At 43.5% G+C, this 13,636-nt stretch overlaps 1 protein-coding gene across 6 annotated transcripts in view; it reads right to left on the bottom strand.

Moving 5' to 3' along the window:
• Positions 1–11,418, bottom strand: part of LOC115461542 (multifunctional protein ADE2) — a 192,274-nt gene extending 180,856 nt beyond the window's left edge. For 3 of the 6 annotated variants that reach the window (XM_030191419.1, XM_030191418.1, XM_030191417.1), the window contains exons 1-2: positions 11,002–11,417; positions 2,741–2,824 (exon numbers count right to left, since the gene is read on the bottom strand). In XM_030191419.1, coding sequence (XP_030047279.1) covers positions 2,741–2,824; positions 11,002–11,377 — 460 coding nt within the window. In that variant the 5' untranslated portion in view covers positions 11,378–11,417. Of the gene's footprint in view, positions 1–2,740; positions 2,825–11,001 lie in introns of all 6 variants that reach the window. The other 3 variants (XM_030191416.1, XM_030191420.1, XM_030191421.1) reach the window with 3 other exon arrangements.
• Between the last annotated feature and the right edge of the window lie 2,218 nt (positions 11,419–13,636).

The following is a 13,636-nucleotide window of genomic DNA, read 5'->3' as shown; positions in this document are numbered from 1 at the left end:
CCCTCCTAAATGTTTCTATTTTAGTCACTTTCTCTTGGAGCTTTTTTACCAAACCACTATTACAATTTATGATAATTTCTTTCATTTAAGAAAGTCAATATAAATTTTATAACATGTGAGCTGTTCATGTACACATACAGATGAACCAAATAACACTCATGGCTGCAGGTCTAATAAAACAAATAACACATCCAATGTGTCACTTAATATATGTAGATTTATTAACTGTCTAATATCCCAATGCATTCAGATTCCTATAAAGTTTGCCACTGTCAAAGAAACTGACTTCTCATCCAGAAGTGCACTGAAACCCCCATTGTAACTTCAGACCTATTATTCTGTCATAGTACATTTTAAAAACCATTTAACACATCTCTGTTCTTAGAAAAGTGCAAGAAAACATTGCACATGGTTGGGCTGTGATGGAAGCACAACCAGTGACCAAGAGGCAAAAAACAATGATTTACAAATTTTTCAAAACACTTATTCACTCCTGCTCTACAGGAGTCACTGGGGGAGCTTTTGGCACTCACACATGCAAAAAAATTGTCTTAATACTGTCAGTGTTGGATCAAGTGACAAGGCATGAGAAATTGCTGGTATGGAAGGCCATATGGGCCCATTTTTTATGACAGCTGTCCTCATCGGGAAGGAACAGCATTCCCTAGACTTTTCCTTATACACACGATTGGACAGCATTGCTGTCTTTTTGCTTCATAATCCCATAACTCCCTTCTACACAAGCCAGCACGACTACAGCACTAGCCACTAAGCCCTGGTCTGACACAAGGGCTGTATCACTGTATAGGCATATTTTCAAAGCACTTAGCCTTCCAAAGTTCCATAGGTTTCTATTGAGCTTTGGAAGGCTAAGTGCTTTGAAAATATGCCTCACATTATGTATCACCTACACTCAGTGGCAGATTTAAGCCTCCAGATTCCCCTAGCAATTGGAACAGCTGGTTGCCATCATCCAGCCTGAGGGGGATCCTCTTCAAAATTGCTTGTAGGGGGCAGGCCCAGAGGGGTTCCTCCAAAACGTACATCAGCTGGCCAGCCTAAAATAGATATGGCTGTACCTCTGGTAGTAGGGCAGTTGCCCACTCTACCTATTGGGAAAGCTTTCATTCATTCCTACTCTTGCAATTAAAAACATTCTTTTTCTTGCTTGCATATGAGAGGGTTAATGATTGAGCTAACTAAGAAGCAGGTCTGTTTGTTTTGTACTGCACTGATTGTATTTTTTTTTTCAGTTAATCTCTTATGAGATATTTTTATATATGTTATAAGGTATCCTGTTTTTTCGTATATGGTATTATGTGAAATATATACTGTGTATGTATAATTTGTGATCCACCTAGAACTTTTGGATTGTGCGGTATAGATTTATTTTTTAAATAAATAAATTTATCCTGCCATCTTTTACAAAGCAGCTTTCATATAAATTGTTTGGCGCGCTCCTTTCTATGCTATCATACCCACCACATACATCCTATCTGTGCTTATACAGGAAGGCATGTCAGTCTCATAGCTTTATTTAATTCAAAACCAACATGACTTGGTCTACTCACCAATAAGTAACCAACTTAATATCGAAAAAGTAGACAAACAGTTCACTTCTAATTAGGTATAAGGGGGAGTCTCATACTGTCACAGGGACTTGTTCAACACTCTTGTTCAACACTCCATAAGTGGGTGAGGCCCTTATGTGACTCGTATAATCATTGACAGAAAAACCCCCACCTACCAAATATTACTTTTAAGTAGTTTTGTATTATTTTGCAGAGCCGGTGGTGGGAGGCAGGGCTGGTGGTTGGGAGGCGGGGATAGTGCTGGGCAGACTTATACGGTCTGTGCCAGAGCCGGGTGGTGGGAGGCGGGGCTGGTGGTTGGGAGGCGGGGATAGTGCTGGGCAGACTTATACAGTCTGTGCCAGAGCCGGTGGTGGGAGGCAGGGATAGTGCTGGGCAGACTTATATGGTCTGTGCCAGAGCCGGTGGCGGGAGGCGGGGATAGTGCTGGGCAGACTTATACGGTCTGTGCCAGAGCCGGTGGTGGGAGGCGGGACTGGTGGTTGGGAGGTGGGGATAGTGCTGGGCAGACTTATATGGTCTGTGCCCTGAAGAGGACAGGTACAAATCAAGGTAGGGTATACACAAAAAGTAACACATATGAGTTTATCTTGTTGGGCAGACTGAATGGACCGTGCAGGTCTTTTTCTGCCGTCATCTACTATGTTACTATGTTTATATTTGCTAACTTATTTGATGTTATGTTTGTGTCTTCTCTATTGAAATGGCAGGCAATAAATGATTAGCAGTGAGAAAAAAAATAGTAAAGCCACTTATCTGCACAATCTACACCATCTGCGAGCTCTTCGGACCCCGACAGGCTCCCGTTTCGCTAGTGCTTTGTCAAGGGATCTGAGCAATTGCAAACCTGAAAATGTAAACTGGCAGTGGGGGGCAGGTGGGGGGGGGGGGTTTCTGTCAATGATTATACGAGTCACATAAGGGCTTCACCCACTTAGGAGTGCTGAACAAGAGTGATAAGTCCCTGTGACAGTATGAGACTCCCCTTTATACCTAATTAGAAGTGAACTGTTTGTCTACTTTTTCGATATTAAATCTCATAGCTTTGCCATGTGCAGACACACCTGGAAGCCAAAAAATGACTGTTGCCATTGTTCTTGCCCCCTCTTGTTAACTTGTTATTTGGAATCAAAGAACACATACTGTACCTAGCTCAGTGGCCTCAGCATTTGAAGCAAAAATCAGTGGATCATCCACAGTATCATCATCTTCCAGCGCGATGGATATTTCACCTGATTGAGGAGGAAGAGAACGAAAAATGAAACAAGATTCATCATAAATATGAACTATTTATTTTATTTTTACTACATTTGTACCTCGCACTTTCCCACTCATGGCAGGCTCAATGCGGCTTGAAAACTATGAAAACATATAACTACTTCATGGTAGTGACCATGTGATTAGGGTAACTGGAACTGGTAGAAGGTGCTGTGCCCACTTTTCGGTCCTTTTACTAAGCCATGCTAGTAATTTATTTATTTATTTAGGCTTGATACACCACAAAATAGATCCAGTCAGGCAACTAGTGGTTTACAGAAACAAATTACAGAAATGCAGTGCAGATGAGGCTGCTAAAGGAAACAATAGGGGGAAGACAAATGGAGAACCTAAGGGAGAAGAGTCTGAGAAAAAAAGGCAAGTCTTAAGGACTTTGAATGAGGGGAAGGAGAAGGTAGACCTAAAGGAAGAGGGAAGAGAGTGCTTAGCATGCCCTAACATAGGACTTTCCTATGTGCTAAGCTCATTTCTAGCATGGCCGTAATATAGAAAAATGCCTATTTTTTTAAATTTCTGGCCATGCGATAATGTTAGTATTAGAGTGTGGCCATTTTAAAAAATGAATGCGGAAGCACTTACCTTCCCCTAGGAATCCCTAGATTTAATCACATAACACCAGTGCTGAAACCACTGAACTACCTACCAGTGCCTATATGGTTCAGTACAAACTGTTATCTTTGATACATCAGGCTCTGTATTTGTCTGTGCCATTTTACTTCACCCAAATCGTTTGTGTCTATCGCCCGAAAAGGTCCTCGAGATCAGAGCACACCATGCGACTACCGTTAGACCTTGTAGCGAGAGTTCACTATGCCAACACTCGATCTTCAACTTTTTCCCATTGCGGGTGTTCAGTTGTAGAATGCACTTCCTAGACATATCCTTTTAAGCAATAATGTGGTGCAATTTAAAAAATTACTGAAGATACAGTTATTTGCTACAGCTTTTTATTACGAGCAATCTGTTATACTTTTCTAGGTGTGGAGAGCAGTACTATTGGTTTGATGATTTGTAATGATTGTTATGTTTTGTTTTTAAATTTTTATGTATGTTTTAATTATGCATGGCTCTTATTTGTATTCTTGGAAATTAATAAAATATTTGGAAGAGAAAAAATTTTTTTTAAAAAGAAATTAATAAAAATTATGGATGTGCTAACCAGTTAGCGCATCAGTATGTTAACGTGCTAGCTTAATAGCGCTTCCACGCCCATCCTCTGCCCCTAATACACACCCACCCAAAAACCTTTACAACTCTTTAGCGCATCCTGTGTTATGGCCATTTTTCTTACATTAAGTTCACATTAGCTCTTAAAAGAGCTTAGTAAAAGGGCTCCTCTATCTTGACAGGGCCAACTGTAAGGGTCTTGGGTTGAGGAGCTGGACCAGTTTGTAACTGGTTGTAGAACACTATATAAAATGCTGAAATCAAAATATTTCTCCAAATCCTAAGCAGGTTGTTTCCTGACCATGTCACTGATAGATCCATTTCTTAACAAGTTCAATTGATGTTCTATTTGAGGAATGTATAGAGCAGGAGGTCTTACAATCCATCTTTGTTTTGATGGCTGCTTTGACAATTCCTAAAATACTCTGTTAAGGTTAGCCAACATATTTGGATATGTGGTGGCCACATTTCCAAATCATGCCATACAAAATTATTTTTGGGGGCTTTTCACTAAGATGCACTCAGAAATGGGTTTAGCACGTATTAATGTGGGACTTATGCAAGCGCTAGGCCTATTTCTAGAATGTTCCTGAAATTGGGCTTTTTTTCTTTTTGTAGGTCCTGCACTAATTTTTCTATTAGTGTGTCATACATGCAAAAACATTAATGCAGGCACACATACCGCCTCCAATTTAGAATGCGCTAAATCCTCCCACATTGTCAGTATTATCCAGTTAATTTAATTAATTTATTCCATGCCCACTACCGAAAACAGAAATAGTGCGTGATTAATGTGTACTGACAGGCAAATTACCATTAATGTTTTAATGCATTTTGCAGTAAGCTTTTTTTCCCTCGTTAAGTATGCTTTAGCACTTAACACAGTTGAGTAAAGGGCCCCTTTATTTTTAAATGTGGTCCAACCTGGTTCTCCATCCACCCTCACCATCTTGATTTTATCATAGGGTTTGTATAGCTTTAAGTACTAAGTTCTCGATATTCTGTTGCATCTTTGTACCACACTTCTCTAAATTCTTAGGTTTATTCAAGTAAACTTTGATGAGCTGTTAAAATACCAGCTCTGTCCATGTATACATGAAAAGTAGAATCCTTCCAGCTCAGCCAGTGGAAATGAGCCAAAGTATCTGCATTTGTTTATAGAAAAGACTTTTAAAGCCTCACAACCTAAAAAGCGATGTCAGGATATTTGCTTCACATGTGTGAAAACAGTGACTTACAGCAAAACATTCAGACGCTGGCTTGGCAGGGCTCCTGTAGCACAAGTAGAGCATGGAAGGGGATGAGGGGATGGAAAGCAAACAGCAAAAGGCTTGTTTCTTGTGCCACTGAGTGAGCACTAGGCCCAGCTCTGCAGTCACAGCCTTCCTGGGGTGATTTTCAATAAAAAGTAGGTATCGAGTTAAAAGGCAGGAGGAAGGGTTAAAAAAAACCTTTAGGAGATTCAGCTTGAGCCAGCAGAAAATCATCACTGAGTTTTTTTTTCTATCATAATGCTCCTCTGTCACCATATAATGCTATTATTACATAGGTGTGTGTGTGGGGGGGGGGGGGGGGGTTTTGATAAATATGCTTTTCCACATGTAAAGTCTGTTTTACATGTGGAAAAGGCCTTTTACAAAATTGTGCAGCTGTATACTCTGATAGGATAGTGCATACTTATACACATGCCCCAAAATTCTGTAAACAGCACCCAAATTCAGGCACGCAATTGGGAACGTAGTTATAGGGTCACTTTTACGCATAAACTAAGTGGCTTATTTGGTTTTAACTGTCAATAATTGGCCTTAAAAAGCACTAAGTGGCAATAATCTGTAGTTACATGCATATCTGATTCCCCCCCCCCCCCTCAAAAAAAAGAAATCTTGTGGGAGCTATTGATAAATTGATCCCTCTTCTCCCATTGCCAATATAACTTCTTTATCCTCCCCCCCCCCCCCCCCCCCCCCCCCCCCCCCCCCCCCCAAATATGCAAACTACACCTAACACTGAAGACAGCACCAGTTTAGTTGGTTAGAAAGTTTCACCTTTTACCTTTTGAAGTCTAAGGGAGAGAACACTCTCGAGTTTGGGTCCAGAGATGTAAGTTTTAAGGAGAAAAAGTAAAATGACAACGGCTTATTCTTCAGAAAGTCAAGAAGGGTGCAAACCTTCAGAATGTAATGGGCACCTTTAAGAGACAGCTCCTGCCCTATTAGGCATAGGCTGGAAGGAGGAGGAGTAGAATAATGGTTAGAGCAATGAGTTAGGTGAGAATCAGGAAAGCGCAGTTCAAATTCCACTGAGACTCCTTGTGATTTTGAACAAGTCACTTAACCCTCCACTTCTTCAGGCACAGATGTGCATAAGGCCAACGCTATAAAGGGTGCCTAAATTTAGACGCCAACCCCCGAATTCTATATACACGACTTAAGTTCTGCGTGCAAATCCAGTCGTATTCTGGATTTGTGTGCACAACTTAATAAGTTAACAAGTCAATCAGCACCAATAATTGCCACTTATGAAATTATTGGAGAAGTAGCCTAGTGCTTACAGCTAGAGAATGACACGGGGCCAGGGACCCACAGTAACCGAAGGGATGGGGACGGGAACAGAGCTTGCGGAGACAGAGAAAGGGACAGATACACAAAAGTTTGACAGTATATTGTTCTTTTTTATACTTCAATAAAAAGATTTAAATATAAAATCATAATTGTTCAAGGCTTCTGCAGATGAGAACAGAGCCCATGGGGATGGGGACAGAACCTGTGGGAATGGGGTGGGGACAAACTTTGTCCCCGTGTCATTCTCTAGTTACAGCACCAGTCCTGACATCCAGAGGTGGCTAGTTCAAATCCCACTGCTGCTCCTTGTGATCTTGGGCAAGTCACTTAACCCTCCATTGCCTCAGGTACAAAAATACCTGGGACACAGAAATACCCAGTATACCCGAATGTAACTTGAGCTACTACTGAAAAAGGTGTGAGGAAAATCCAAATAAATAAATAAGTGGCACTAATTAGAATTTACATGCACAACTGTCTTAAGCAGATTCTGTAAAATTCTAAGTTGCATAGTTGAAAAGGGGGCATAAGTATGGGCATGGAATGGGCAGATCATGGGCATTTCTAAAATCTATGCGTGTTGTTATAGAATATACCTGGTCCACGCCTAATTTAAGCATCAACATTTACACCAAGTTTTAAATGGTGTAACTGCCCGTGACTAAATCTCGTCGCATGGATGGGTGCTTGGCATATTCTATGAATCACATGGAATTTTAGGTGTACTTTATAGAATATGCCTAGGTGCATATTTTTTCGGCGCTGATTTTTTAGGCACCATATATAGAATCTAGCCCCAATTGTGCACATTAATTTATAGAACAGATGCACTTATGTGTGCAAATGACATCACAAATTGGCATTTATAAACCTATGTGCTATTCTATAAAACTGGTGCACTAGTGCTCAAAACTTGTCACCAGAAAAAAATTGGCACTAAGCGTGATTCTAAAGGGGGCGTGCCCTTTACAGAATCGCACTTAGCGCTGATTCCCGTGTCTAACTTTAGGCGCCAAACCTATGTCTGCTGAAACCTGGTGTATTACTGGCGCCCAAGTTAGGCGCACTAAGGCCGTATTTTTTAACTACATGCACTTTTCAGAACACCCCTGACATACCCATGGCCACGCCCCCTTTCAGTTACGCACTAGGGCCCAGATGATAAAAAGCCCTGCGCTGTTCCAAACAGCGCCCTAAAAATAGCGCCGGGACAGCGCAGGGCTTTTCTGCATCGATGATCAAAGATAATGCATGCAAATCTAAGCAGCGCTATTATCTTTGATTATCATGTTTAAAGCGCGGGAGAATTGTGCCGAGCATGCGCTCAGCACAATCCTCCCGCACTTGTTTAACAGGTCTGGGCTGTCAAAAGCCCAAACCTGTCAAACAGCCTGCCCCGAGGCCCGAACAACGAGGCCCCCCCCAAACCCCCAGAAAACGTCATGGCCGCCGCCAGCCAAACCCTCTCCCACCCTCCCACCCAGCGACGGGGGGGGGGGGGGCTGGAGGTCCGGTGGGTCTCCAGCCCCCGAAACCCCCAGAAATCGTTGCTCCATCGACAGGGGGGGGGGGCTGGAGGTCCACCCCAAATCCTCCCCTCCAGCGTTCTCCTTAAATTCCCTGGTGGTCCGTGATGTCGTGACACCCCCCTGGCCCAGTCCCGGCCCCCTACCTTGTGATGGAGGAGGGACGCAGCATGCCTGCCTCCCTCCTCTTCCAGTCAGTCGATGCCCAAAATGGCGGCACCCAGCACCGCCCACTGCATCCTGGGATGCACTGGGCAGGGCTACAGACCATGTAAGGGAGCGATTCCCCCCCCCATCGATGGAGCAACGAGTTCTGGGGGTTTCGGGGGCTGGAGACCCACCGGACCTCCAGCCCCCCATTCGCGTTTGTCTTGGGGGGGAAGGGGGGCCTGCCAGCATGCAACTGCATGCTCGACAGGGCTCACCATTCCTCCCCAATGATCCGCAAAATCTAACGCCAGCTCGAGCAGGCATTGATTTTGCTGCGTGCTGGTCGCTGATCATTGGGGATGAATGCGTTAAGCGCCAATTAGCATGCATTTGCAAGCTAATTGCGCTAGAAGCCCTGTTTAGCATGCATTTGCATGCTACTTGCGCTGAGAGCCCTTGAGTGCGCTGTTTCAGGCGCTCGAGGGCTCTGATCATGGGTCGGCTGCAAACTCTGGCGCTAGTATGGCGTTAACAGCCTCTAGCGCCAGAGTTTGCTTTTGATCATGAGGGCCTAGTAGAGCTATGTGCCATGCCTTATAGAACAGTGCACAGCTAGATGCACACACAAATTTTAGTGAGTGCCAATTAACTTTGATAATTGGTTGTTAGTACCCAATTGATAGTTAAGGTCTTGTTATTCAATTAATTTATGCACACATCTTGGGCGCGTGCATAAATTACAGAGCTGTACCGAATAGCATATTTTACTATCAGCCGAATATAAATAATGAAAAATATTATTTGGTCAAATACAAATACTGACTACGAATAATGAGCCTTGAACTTTAAAAACATAAAAATAGCCATACTGGGTCAGACCAGTGGTCCATCTAGCCCAGTATCCTCCTTCCAACAGTGGCCAATCCAGGTCACAAGTACATAACAAATAATAAAAGAAGCAATGTGAAATCAGGGATCAAGTGTTTATTTCAGTAGGATTTAGCACAGTAGAGCCCCGGATTATTCGTATTCAAATTTACATCACTATTAGGCCGAATACGACTAATGTGATGTATGAATATTCAGAATATGAATATTCAGAACACCCCAATTCAGGCGTGCAACTCTTGGTGCCGTATATAGAATCCAGGAGATGAAGCGTAACAGCAAATGGGCTGTACCAGTGAGTGGAGCACGGGCATGTAATGGGCATTCCATCTATGAGTGCACCCACCTAAGTGTGCCGTGCAATATGTTGCACCACTTTATGCCTCTCATTGACCTGGTGTAGGCTGTTGCAGATATGTTTCAGCATATGCACCTTGAAGCCATTCTAGAATTGGCGCTAAGTGTGGTTCCTTGTTGCTAGTGGCGTAGATATGGGGCCACGGGGGCCTGGCCCCCCCAAATTGGCTCTGGGGTCCCCAACCCCCGCCAGCTGAAGCATTTGCCTGTCCTGTGCTGTCTCGTTTTGCCTCTCCTGTTTTCAGTGCAGAGTGCGCTGAAAACAGGAGAGGCAATATGAGATCTGCGTGGGACAGACCACCGCTTCAGCTGGCAGGTGTTGGGGACCCCCGCCAGCCAAGGTACTTTCGCAGCGGTGGCAGGGGGGGTCAGAAGTAGCGGCAACAGGGAGCAGGGTTACCGGGCTAAAATGGGCCCCTCCAACCTTGGGTTCTCCCCCCCTCCCGAAGTCTGGCTACGCCCCTTCTTGCACCTACATTTTGACACTGTTTTATAGAACTGCCCCATAGACTGAAAGCCCTGCAGGGAGTGGGACAGGATAATACTTTATCTGAATGTAACTCGCTTTGAGCTACAACTAAAAAAAAAAAAAAAAAAAAAAAAAAAGGCATTTGAATCTGAAATCCCTTTCTCTATTGTATTGCATTTGTGTATTTCTATTCCGCTTTTAACACAAGCTACAAAGCGGACACAATAACAAAACTTCTGCATTCAAAAGGAGGTTACATATAAATGATATAATCTATACAATACAAAAGTACAGCATAGATAATACCACTTACGAACTATAAATACTGCTCTGAAAACAAATTCTCAACGATTTCCGAAGAGATACGAGCTAAGTTAGGTCCCTGGGCATCAAACCCAAGGCAAATGCTGCTACGGGAAGGTAACTGAAAGGGCTCCTGAATGTTGACAGCTGTGAGCTGCAGCGGAAGATGAATCTTAGCTCGGGCTGCGGCAAAGCGCTTCTCAGCAAGCCAATGCCCTAAGAAGTATTTCTTAACAAAAAAGAATGAGTGATCTATTTTTAAAAGTCAGTTCTCGTTTTTAAGCTTGTATATCAGAACTTAATTGAACTCCATAGCACCACTTTAAAGCTTCTTATCGGGAATATTTTGTTCCGTTTGAACGACCACATTTCTTGAGCGCTAAACACTTCTTGATTCTGAGCTGACTTTTTTTTTTGCAAAGGCTTGCTCTCGCGTTGCCCGTCTAAAAATGGCTCTATTAGCAGAAGCTCTAAAACCAGTTCGGAGCAGCTTAGTGCAGCAGTTCAACAACGTCAGCGTTGCATTTACTGATTTCCAACAGTGGCGGTGCTGCTAAGCTCAGGCGAGAGAACAGTGCATTAAGTCACTTCGCCTCTCCAGACTGTGCTTGCTGCTTTGGGGGCTGCGGCGCGCTCTGCGCACAGGCAGGCGATTAAAGTCGGCTTTAAACGCACCGATCTTTGGGAAAGAGCGGACAAAAAGGCTTTACCTGTGTTCGAGTCGAGGTGTAGCTGGGCCTCGGCCGCTGAGCACCTGCCCTTTCCATCCTGGGCTAAGCGCGTATTGTGCTCGGGCGTCAAGATTCCATCCAGTTCGTGGAAGAAACGCATGCTTTTCGTGCTATCCCCGGAGTTGTGCGCGTACTTCACCGTCCTGTACTCATACTTCAGGTTTTTGTACTTTGCACGGCACTGTTTCCAGTCTCGGTACACCCCCAAGTCCTGCAGCCGTTTTGCAATGTAGATAAAGATGCCTTTATTCCTTAGGGTCCCATTAAGTTGCTTTCTGATGCTTTTCTCGGACCAGACATTTAGCAGGGCTTTGATCTCCTCCTCAGTCCAGTACCTTCCTGTTCCTCTCTCCATGTTGAAAGTGACCTGGAAATGATTTACTATTTCTAGCTACGATTTAGTTTCCAGGGAAACCAGACGACTGGTTGTCGGTAAGTCCCAGCGAGACAAAAGGATCTAGTTTACTGGCTCAAGCTGCCTGAGGGGTGTGACTTGAGAAAGAGCCAGCCAAGCAGGTTCTGCAGGAGCAAACAAACAGGGCAGCTCCGACTCCAAGGCTTGCTCAGCTGCTCGTCTGGATCCACGACTGGAAGCGCTTAGCCTGATCAATTCCAGGGACTAAAGACGCATAGCTCAGCCTTCTACGAAGAAACAAAGATGAAAGTGTGTTTAATGTGGTGGCTGTAGCCATTTGTCAGAGTCGCATTAACCTGCGTGAGAGCTGTCGTTTTTTAAACACAGCAGCTGCTTTAGGCTGCAGACGAGGGTTAGGGAACATCAGAGCTATTTGTGCCAGTCCTTTTCTCGCAAATAAAAGCTTTGAGCTTTTCCCTCTTTTGATCTTGCTGGTAGTGTATAGTTGTACTTTTGCTAGGTCATCATGAACCCAGGCTTGGGTGAAGAAAAGCAGTGTAGATTTATTTAAGCCCCCCCCCCCCCCCCCCCCCCCGACAGTTGTCATGATAAGTTTTCCTAAATAAAATATGGAGAAACATGGGTTCAGAGAAAATAATCCAGCTATTCTAGAAAACAGTGTGGTGTACATTTTTCCTTCTATAAGTATAGACTACTAGGGTTTAACATTTTCTCTAATGTTATGTTTAGAAGGTGATTTGTGTAACTTTTACATTTGCAAAGTATTTTAAGCTGTCTTTAAATGGCAGATTTATTCAGCTTGGAGTCCTTCCCACCCCACATCCTGTTTTTCTTTTATAGATGATGGAGGCCTGATTTATTTTGTAGCTTTACCTAGTTGGTCTGGGTTATCAGTTCTGGGAGATTATGCACACTTCTCCATAGGAACCAGCTCTGTTGATTCCGGGGACCCTGGTCCCTGAATATTGAGCAAGTTCCATCATTGTGCCCAAGAAGGGGTAATTTGTCTTATATTTGGAGCTTTCAATCAGTTTGAACTGTTGATGCCTGTGCTTTAGGCCATATTCAAATCCTGCATAGAGACCAACCTTTTTAAAGCTGCTTTTCCATTTTAAACCCTACTTCTCCTTGATCACAGTTTTGTTGATTTTAAGCATTCTCGTATATAATAAAGTTTCTGAAACCTCTTATTCAGCTTGTGTGTGCATCTTGGGGATCATCTGTAAATAATGCCATGCTCTGAAGAGGAGGAAGTAAGACTTTTGGGATAGAGGGGGGTTGAGCTATCATGGTCTCACAAGTCTTAATATATCAACCACTATGATTTTGTACTGCTCAACCTAGATGGACCCCCAGCACTGAACTCATTATAAGACTAGTGTTACCTCTTTCATCTGAGTGACTACCAGAGTGATCATGAGGCAGGATCAGTCTGCTCAGTTCTCTACTTCATCACTTCAAGAGCATTTGTTGCAATAAACACAGTATCTAGATCATGCTCAATAAAGTTATGAATGCATTTCACATTACACTTTTATTTACTATATCACAAATATAGGGCCCCTTTTACAAAGTGGCAGTACCCATACCATCGCTTTGCCACACACTAATCCGGCACTACTGCAGGAGCCCAGTGGTAGTGCCTGCCCCCCCAATGCACGCCATTTCTGGTGCTGAAAAAAATGTTTATTTTTTAGCACCGGGAGCTTACCCGGCAGTAATTGGGCAGCCCTGATGGGTTAGAGCAGGAGCCCTTACCACCTCCTAAATAGGTGGTGGTAAGAGCTCCCCCAGGAAATGGCCACATGGCAAGTGGTTCACGTACTGCATTGACATATTTCCTTTTTAAAAAAAAAGGCATTTACCCACTGTGGTAGAGAGGTGTGGTAGCCGTGTTAGTCCTCTCTTAAAGGTAATCAATAGACATCAAATTTTGTTTGATTTCTATTGATTACCCACTGTGGTAAAAGAGGGCCTTGGTGTGCAGCAAATCCATGTGCTGATGCTACTACAGGGCCCCTTTTACCACAGCTTTGTAGTGGTAGCTTTGTAAAAGGGGCCTATGAAGAAACTGTGTGTTTCAAGTCTGTAAAATGTATTGAATATTTTCCTGCATTGTCCTGAAGTGTATTTCTCCTATTTGGCCAGCAGGTGGTGTTTCTTTGCTGTAAAGCCGTTACAGAGAAATGAATGTTCTTTTCTTTGGTTTTAGCACACAAACAGAAAGCAAGAAGCAGT

This window comes from Microcaecilia unicolor, chromosome 2 (assembly GCF_901765095.1).
Source record: "Microcaecilia unicolor chromosome 2, aMicUni1.1, whole genome shotgun sequence".
In the NCBI taxonomy this organism is placed as follows: domain Eukaryota; kingdom Metazoa; phylum Chordata; class Amphibia; order Gymnophiona; family Siphonopidae; genus Microcaecilia; species Microcaecilia unicolor.
This window is presented reverse-complemented; position numbering and strand designations above follow the sequence as displayed.